Below are 8,384 nucleotides of genomic sequence, written 5' to 3'. Positions count from 1 at the left end.
TGAACTAAAAATAACTCAGCTTCTATTCATCCAATCACAGGCCGTCAAGTAGGAATGTTTGTTTGTTTGTGTGGTGAGCAAGGTAGGTAGCTAAAGGTATTTAAATGCCAGTGTCACAGTGTCTGCTCATCCTCTGCTCAGTCTGCTCACGCAGGTAACAGAAGGTAAGTTGGATGACCCCAATTATTTCAGTTTGAAAGATTCTTAGTTCATATATTTAATTCATCATGATTAAGGTAATGTTTAGTCACTGCTTCTAATAAGTTGAAGTTAAAACATAACTAATGTAGATGATACTTTTGCTCTTTATTGTCACCAGAATGCTTTCCCTCCTGTTCTTCGTCGGGCTCTTTGCCAGCTGCCTGGTTAAACGTAAGAAATTAAGCCTTTTTACACAATTACTGAACTTTGTACACATCCTACATCCAAGATATTTCTATATGGATGGTTCAATCAAGATATGAAGTTTGTCCCTCACGTAATACTTATTTTTTCCACTCCTCCAGCCAACACCGCGGCCTACTCCTACTCTGGTTCCGTTGGTGGTGGTGGGATTCCCTTCACTTCAACAGCAAAGGGAAGGATCACAGGGATCAGGGTCTGGGAAATCCCATCTCAATACATTACTGGGTAAGTAGTTCTTCCTTTCATTTATTTAAATGGGACACATTTAAAATCTTGAGTTGTGGCAATATAGGGATGTTATAAGTTATACGTTATATTATATCCTCCAACCAGCTGGATCCTAGTCTTCCCCATCCCTCATGCCGAAGTGTCCTTGGGCAAGATACTGAACCTCCCTTAAAAAATGCTGCATATGGATGCACTGTATGAATGTGTGTGTGGATTGGTGAAAGCTGTACTGTAAAGCGTTTTGAGTGGTCATTAAGACTAGAAAAGCGTTATGTAAATACAGATCATTTACAGACCATTTATTATCTGGATGAACTAAAGTTAAGCATAGATTCTGCTACTCTCTGTTCCCCAATAGTTTCGATACAGTTTCTTATTGCTTAAGATGGTGCCACTGTTTATCACTCCTTTCTGTGCATTTTCTTTATTCTACTTTTATTGTTTAATTGAGTAAGATATTCAGACTCTATTTTAGTTCACTGTGTGTTTCCTCTGTTTCCTTGCAGTATCCAGGTGCGCCATCAATACATTTGGTCTAAAGTATTTGGACGAGCATATGGCCCAGTAATTGAGATGTCACTTTTTGATGGAGAGGGCATTGTTCAGGTTAGAGATTTCATCAGTACTAAAATAAACAACTACTTTACAATGAATTTAAAATTCTAATAATTCCAATGATTATATTTGTAATATTTTCATTGAAATGACAATTACATAATTTTTTAACATCATGTATTAAGTTATTGAGTACTAACTACAACAACAAACCATGGTAGTTTGTTTACATTGTCTCTTTTGTTTCAGGTCTCTGGTAAATACCACAGCAATTACATCTATCAGCTGATATTCATCACCTCCAGAGGGCGATCCCTGATAGCTGGCCAGCCTACCACGGTCTTTTACCTATTTTTTATGTTGGAATTATCAATACCTATGCTCGTGGTCATGCAATAACATAACGTTTTTATAATAATGTTGTGTTGCAGAAATCATTCAACTTCTACCCGACTCACCAGGAATCAGAGCTGCGAATGCTGAGCGGCCACCATAACGGCAATGGGATCACCTCACTGGGAGCTCACTGGGCAACTGGGCTCAATAGCACTAGCGAATAATGAATGAGTTCAAAGCTGAGTGGTGGTGTACTAATGATTGGTATGATGAAATAATCAAAACTTTTCACTTTTCACTGATCAACCTGTAAATTAGTGACCAACATGAGTTGACAAATGTGCACTGGGTAATTTTACACCACTTTTGGAGCATAACCTTTGACAATTGAATATGAAACATTGTTATATAAGTTAAAAAACAAAGATTTAATGGCGAAGGCTCTATATTAACTCATTCTGTGACTCTGTGATGCATTCATACTAAACATGCAATTATCAATCTTTATACTTTCTTCTGTATCACATACAGGGGCATTTATTAAACGCTCTTTGCCCATGTGTATCCCTGAAGGAAACAAACCAGAAATGTATCTCACTTTTAATCAAAATCATATATATTTGAAGAAGATGCAGTTGTTATGATAGAGGGGGATTATTGAAAAGACTGTATGGTTTTCATTCATGCATATCTTTAATGGTGGGAGAAATGTACAATTTGAATCTTATTAAATTCGGGTGCAAGCAAACACTGTTAAAATGTGTAATCATTTTCCCTATCCATACCCTTTACCAATCACCACTCTCCCTCCAAAAAAGTTAACTTATATTGCAGGTTTTATCTACGGAGGGAGGAGACTGAATTATTCCTATTTCTTATAATCTAGTTGATACATATTTTTAGGCTCTTATACAATTATCTGAGTATGTCACAAAAGAGAGCCAATACAAAATAATTGCTTGGTCAAAATCCATCAGATATTGATCTTCAAGGTTTGTTAATTGATTCAAAATGTCCACCTATGCACTGAGGAACACACAAGAAAACATCTCAGTTTCAACGTTGCCAGTGTGTGTCGGAGTGTGACGGATGCCATAAGAAATACCAGCAGCTGTCAGAGTGGCACAGTGATTTATAAATGCTAAAGCTTACATTAACAACAAATAGGGAGCCAAACATTCTCTCTATCATCATTTACTCATTTGATGGTTTCTTGTCTTGAGAAGATTTTAATTTATTTTTTCAAACCAGCCAATTAAACATGGACAGTTTGAAGCTACATATTCACAGCCTGACCTCTGTCTGCGTTGCAGCTTTTCCTCAGAATGTTTTCAACCTCTCTTCATTTGTTCAACACCAGAAGGTAGATTAAATGATCTAAAACACAAACTAGTCGAAACGAAACGTTAAATCTGCTACTTAACCATTTGTGTGACTGACTCTGAATGGTCTTGAATCTGGTCATGAGGTCAGCATTTGTTTGTTTAGTCAGTTGTGGTTATCTCTGCCAAGGAAGTTTTTGTTAGTTTGTTGGCAGGATGGTACAAAAAATGCTGAACGGAAATCCCACAACACATTTTAACTTTGCCAGATCTAGCAATTTTTTACATATTTGCCACTTTCCCAGAAGCAATTCATGGCTGTTGATGAAAAAAGGCATATTGAGGGAACTGATATCTATAAGTGTGTGAAATTTGCTTCACTTTGATTGAATTTAAGGAGGTCTGCGCTATAGAAGCTAACCCTTGAGAAGAACCACTGATTAACTGTGTCTGTTAAGTAGATTACATGACAAATAATCAAAAGAAAAACTGACTCTGTTTGTCCACCACACATACACAATATTTAATTTGTTTTAAATGTGCTATTCTTTTGTTCCACACAAGAACACTGATGAGTGTAGATGACTTCAGTGTGACGCCACTAAGCACAAACAACCACATACATTTTGAAAGCAGCTTTTTGTTTCATCTTTAAATTGATTTATGTCTTCAATGAACTTAACTGAATTACCTGTCAAATACTCTGAATTCCATCTTGAACATTTACAGTCTCCTCTCAAGTTTTGATTGAACTGAAGCATCTTGTTTGAAGCTTGATCTCCTGTCATCTGATATTCCCCTCATGTTCTTTCCTCAGTAATGCACCTCCTTGGTTGATGGTAACATAATTAAACTAGTGTTCCTCCTCTGTGGTTTTCCAGGCGTGGAAACTCAGGTAGCTGCTTCCTGCATAGCACAGTGTGGTCAGAGAGGCAAAGAACTGGAGGAGTGAGAGGTTAAGAAGAGGTGACAAACACAAGGAGGAAAACATTATAAATTCAGTTTGGTGGTGAAAAACAAATACTAAGAAATGTACTACTATGTTATAAGGTAATATATTATCCTTATATATGATCAAGTAGGTGAAAGGGCCTGGTCACACATACCAATATCGTTCACTAAAGTTGAACTACACACTTTGATTTGCATCGCTGCAGGAAGTGAATTTTTTGTGACCGGGCCCTAACAACTGTGAAAACATTTGCACATGTAATGACGGGAAATCTCTTACTGTAGATGCGACCCAGCAGTTGTAGTTGTGCCGCCCCCTAGTGGCCTGGTTGACAGTCAGAGCATCTGCTACTGCTGTCACGAGATAGAGAGCTGTTGCGTTGCAGTTGAAACACAGGGACTAGAGGAGACATAGACACAAACTGTGAATTACAGATAAAAAGACCAAGCAGTCCAGCCCTCTTTCTAGAATTTACATCCACATAGTATTAAACTTATTATGTTGAGTGGGACTGCAAAGTCATTTTTGTGCCATTCAGCACTAAGGCCTGCCACTGACTCCAGTATCTGTCATACATGTTTGTCACCACAGTGTATTTGGGATATCAATTACAAGTAATATATATTGAAATAGTTTCCAAGAGAATAAGCTTCTGTAGAACAATAAATTGTGTTGTTATGAGCATTGTCTGGTGTTTAAAACGCTTGTGCTGGATCTTAGATAAAGACATTGCTTCATTCATCTGACTCATCATAGGATCTAAGCATTATTTCACAGTATTGAGCCCTAATCAGACCAAAATAAGAATTTAAAACTATGTTATTTCAGAAAGAGAAAGTAGAAACTGAACAGAATATAAACTTATCAAGAATAAGCAGAAAAGTACCATAATGCATAAAAGAGAGAAATGTTTTTAAACTTGAAACTTGTAAGAGGGATTTGAATGCACAGTTCCCTTGCATATAATTTGTGTGGTCTGTTGCCAGTTTGAAGGAGCCATTGAAATGGGACAGTCTCATTGGTCAAACACAACCTCTTAAGGATACAGCCCCTGAATCTGGACACAGCTTATATCTGTTGATCTTAAAGGAGGTTATTACGACAACTGTCATCACAAGGCATGCATTGTGTCAAGGTTGTTGCCAGTTCATGGTACGTTACCAGTGTCGTCCAGGGGACCCGTGGAATTCTCCTGTGAGCTCCAGTGAGATAAATTAAAAACAGGCAAACTGTCAGAGCCCAGCACGAGATGGCGACAAACATCACCCAGCAAAGACCAGGGAGATGAAAATACTCTGTACCCCCAATGAGAATCCACACTAACATACCAAACACCTGGAGGAGAGGAGAGGAGAGGAGAGGAGAGGGGGATTAGGCACAAAACATTGCTTTATGTTAATTATCTTTTCTGTATTTTACTAAAGCACAAAATGAAGTTTTCTATTTAAACAAGCTGAGGAAATATTTGGCTCAGTTTCTCAGTAAAGGAGATACAGTGGATATAGGACATGAAATGTAGTATTTGAGCTGGTTGATGGACGACTTTTCCATTTTGTGTCACTTTTTTATTCTGTTTCTTGATTTGCTTGTTTTCTCTTGTATACATATGTTCAAAGAGCAATTTCACATCCAGCATTTCCCCTCTCCACTGCATCAAAGTGCTGTGGTGGTCAGTGACTAAATCGCTTTGCTCCCATGCAGCACCAAATCCACCCTTCCTGTCTCACCGGATTCCTGCTACATGTTTCATATCACAGGAAGAAAACAGTTTCGAAACCACATCGGTTTCTTTTACACTGAAATATAAATTGATTATGTTATGAAGTTATATAATTCAATATCTATGAATATGGCTGTATAACCTAGCATTCAATCTGACAGTGTGCTGTACAATTTCCAAAATAAGCAGCTTTAGAGTGTCCAATTCCATTCTACTTATTAAAAAGTGTTGCAGTCAGATTGGTCCAGCCTCTGCATGGCAGCCAGCCAGACTGTATTTACAGACCGGCTGTCCTGTTTCTTTCCCACAGCTGATTTGGAAAGGAAGGGAAACAATGAAGGAGAGAAAGGAGGAAGACTTGATTTGCCTGGTTTGTTGGTTGGTAACTTCCTACTTTCATAGAAACAAATTTTTAGTTTAATCTATCGAATACAATTTAAGGAAACACTCAAAAATAAATTGATGCTATTATTTCCCAAATAAATGTCACATTGATTAAGACGTTTTTTTCCAGTGCAAAACCTGCTTTTATATGTTTCTGTACACATCTTTACGATTAAACTGTGGAATAGAAACAACCTAAGCAGAGATTACACTGTGTCTGGTCTTTAAGAGTGACATACTTTTCTGATAAATATTTTAAATGACGGTGATTATCAGCATATATATGATCAGATGATCCAATAGCAAATTGTTATCATTAGTTGTATAGTAAATTTGGCATTTAGACCTGCTGATCATTTCTACAGTTATTTAAACACCTCAAAACTTTAAATCCCACTTACTATTTCAGCCTGGAGGAGAACTCCCTCAGCGGTCGTGGTGAAATGCTGGTCGAAGGCCAAGGTGGAGGTCGAGATGTTGTAATCTGGTACTGGGGGACTCCTGCGGCCCGACACCACAGTGGATCTCTCCATGGTGCACTGACACAGAGAGTGTGTGTGTATGTGTGAGTATTTTCAGTGTCGCTGCAGCAGAGGAAGTCGTGTTCCTGTCCCGGAATCCAACAAGGACACCCCTCTATGAACTGATGTTGTAGATCAGTTGGTACATTAACAAAAATGTCATGAACGAATGTTTGAGTTGTGCCCTGTGACATTTGATAGTTCAAGAAAAAATACTTTTCTCTCATTTGGAAATTTAAAAAGTCAGTAAACTTACAAAGTACAGCCCAACAAAATAGGTTTACTGTTCTGTGGCTGCTTTTCTGTTTCTCTTACTGGTTGATCTCATACAAGCTTCATTTGTAGGAGCCATGATGCACCACACAATACATTACTATTCTATTTACTTTCTCATTCTACTAAATTACATTTTTATGTATCTTTACTTTACTCATTTTTCAGGTACATTTGACTTTTAGTTGACTACATATATCGGCAAAAATCTGTACTTTTTACTATATTTTTATAATATTTTAAATAATCAATAAGAGAAGTGACCCTACCTCCATTAATTAATATGCAAGAGTCTTTACTATTATCGTATTAAACAAAATATACTGTATAGGCACATTTAATGATACAGTAGACTGTTGCATTGGAGAATACAATACATTCATACACAAGTACTTTTACTTTTAATATTATTAAAATGCAAGTACTTTTACACAAATAGAAACATTTATGTGGTACTTTAACTCAACTTCATTGAAATCAGGATTCAGATATATGATGCTGATGGTCAAGAGGAAGAGTTGATGTCTGTGTGATGGACCAACGTAATGCTACAACCATTGTTAACCCCTAAACTACAATTATTGACTATTTAGGTTGATATGCTACATTCATCAATCAATCACTTCTAATTTGTTTAGCCCATATTCACAAATTACTTTTAGTCTCATAGGGTTTAACAAGGTGCCACATCTTCTGAGGTACCTAAACATTCAGACAGTACCAAGGAATATGCTTATATTGTTTGTTAACACAAGTTATATGTGACTAAGAAATCCATCCCGAATTCCTACTAATATCTACACACGCTAAACTCCTCATGTGTCAGACTCTGCACATTCACCATTTCAACAGTGAAGGTCAAACGTCCAAGAGAAGAATCCATGAGGAGAACACATTCCGAGCTCGTTCAGAGGGGAATGTGAGACCTTGATGCGGTGATAAGTAAGTCTGTTCATTTATAAGATAAAGATTAAAACCATGGTAGCGACACGGTGGTGGAGTGGTTAAAGCTGTTACAGAATCCTGTCTATGTTGAACTTGTATTTTCCCCACATGTTTCCATGGGTTTTCAACAGTTATTGTGACTCTTTCCCACAGTCCATAGACTTGCAGATTGGGGTTAGACCAGTTTAAAACTCAATTTACCAAAGGTGAGAATGTGAGTGTATTGGTTCCTGTATATCGGCCCTCTGATTGGCTTGTGACCTGTCCTGTGCCCCCCCTCTCTCCTAATGACTGCTGGGATTGGACAAGCAGTAAGGGTAATGAAAAAATGGATTAAAACCATGCACCCATCAAACATCTGCTCCTGCTGTGGCGCTGCTATGGAGGCAGTGGGCAGCTTTAACCACTTGGGGGCAGAAGTTACACACGGATGAAAAAGAACGACCAGACCAGGGAAAAAAGCAAAGTACAAGGACAAAAGGTTGAGGTCGACTTACAAACTAACATGGCTGATTAACACAAATATTTGTTTTCATTAATTTATTTATGTATGTTGTTATTTTCAATGACTGAAAGGCGACACTTATTTATTTCCTGAATGTTTAGGCCCTGCAGAAGCAGTTGTGAATTAGGCCCCACTCAACTGAGGCAGAAACTTCAACAACTGAGTTTTACCTGCTGTTGTTACTGCTGCAAAAACATCTATATCTGTACATGTCTTATACACTCATTAACAAAAACCC

At 37.6% G+C, this 8,384-nt stretch overlaps 2 protein-coding genes across 2 annotated transcripts; one reads left to right on the top strand and one right to left on the bottom strand.

Annotated features, from left to right (window-relative positions):
- Positions 1-320: 320 nt before the first annotated feature.
- On the top strand, positions 321-1,890 carry LOC133014592 (zymogen granule membrane protein 16-like). Its single transcript, XM_061081858.1, has 5 exons — positions 321-372; positions 507-630; positions 1,140-1,239; positions 1,438-1,527; positions 1,620-1,890. Exons 1-5 carry the CDS (start codon positions 321-323, stop codon positions 1,746-1,748), a joined length of 495 nt encoding a protein of 164 aa, XP_060937841.1. The 3' UTR covers positions 1,749-1,890.
- Positions 1,891-2,234: 344 nt separating this feature from the next.
- cmtm8b (CKLF-like MARVEL transmembrane domain containing 8b) lies at positions 2,235-6,435 on the bottom strand. The gene is made up of 4 exons (XM_061081708.1): positions 6,304-6,435; positions 4,960-5,133; positions 4,078-4,197; positions 2,235-3,786 (listed from the first exon to the last, which is right to left on the bottom strand). The coding sequence occupies exons 1-4, from the start codon at positions 6,433-6,435 to the stop codon at positions 3,700-3,702; spliced, it is 513 nt and encodes a 170-aa protein (XP_060937691.1). The 3' UTR covers positions 2,235-3,699.
- Between the last annotated feature and the right edge of the window lie 1,949 nt (positions 6,436-8,384).

The sequence above is a fragment of the Limanda limanda genome, chromosome 11 (assembly GCF_963576545.1).
Source record: "Limanda limanda chromosome 11, fLimLim1.1, whole genome shotgun sequence".
NCBI classification, from domain to species: Eukaryota; Metazoa; Chordata; class Actinopteri; order Pleuronectiformes; family Pleuronectidae; genus Limanda; species Limanda limanda.
This window is presented reverse-complemented; position numbering and strand designations above follow the sequence as displayed.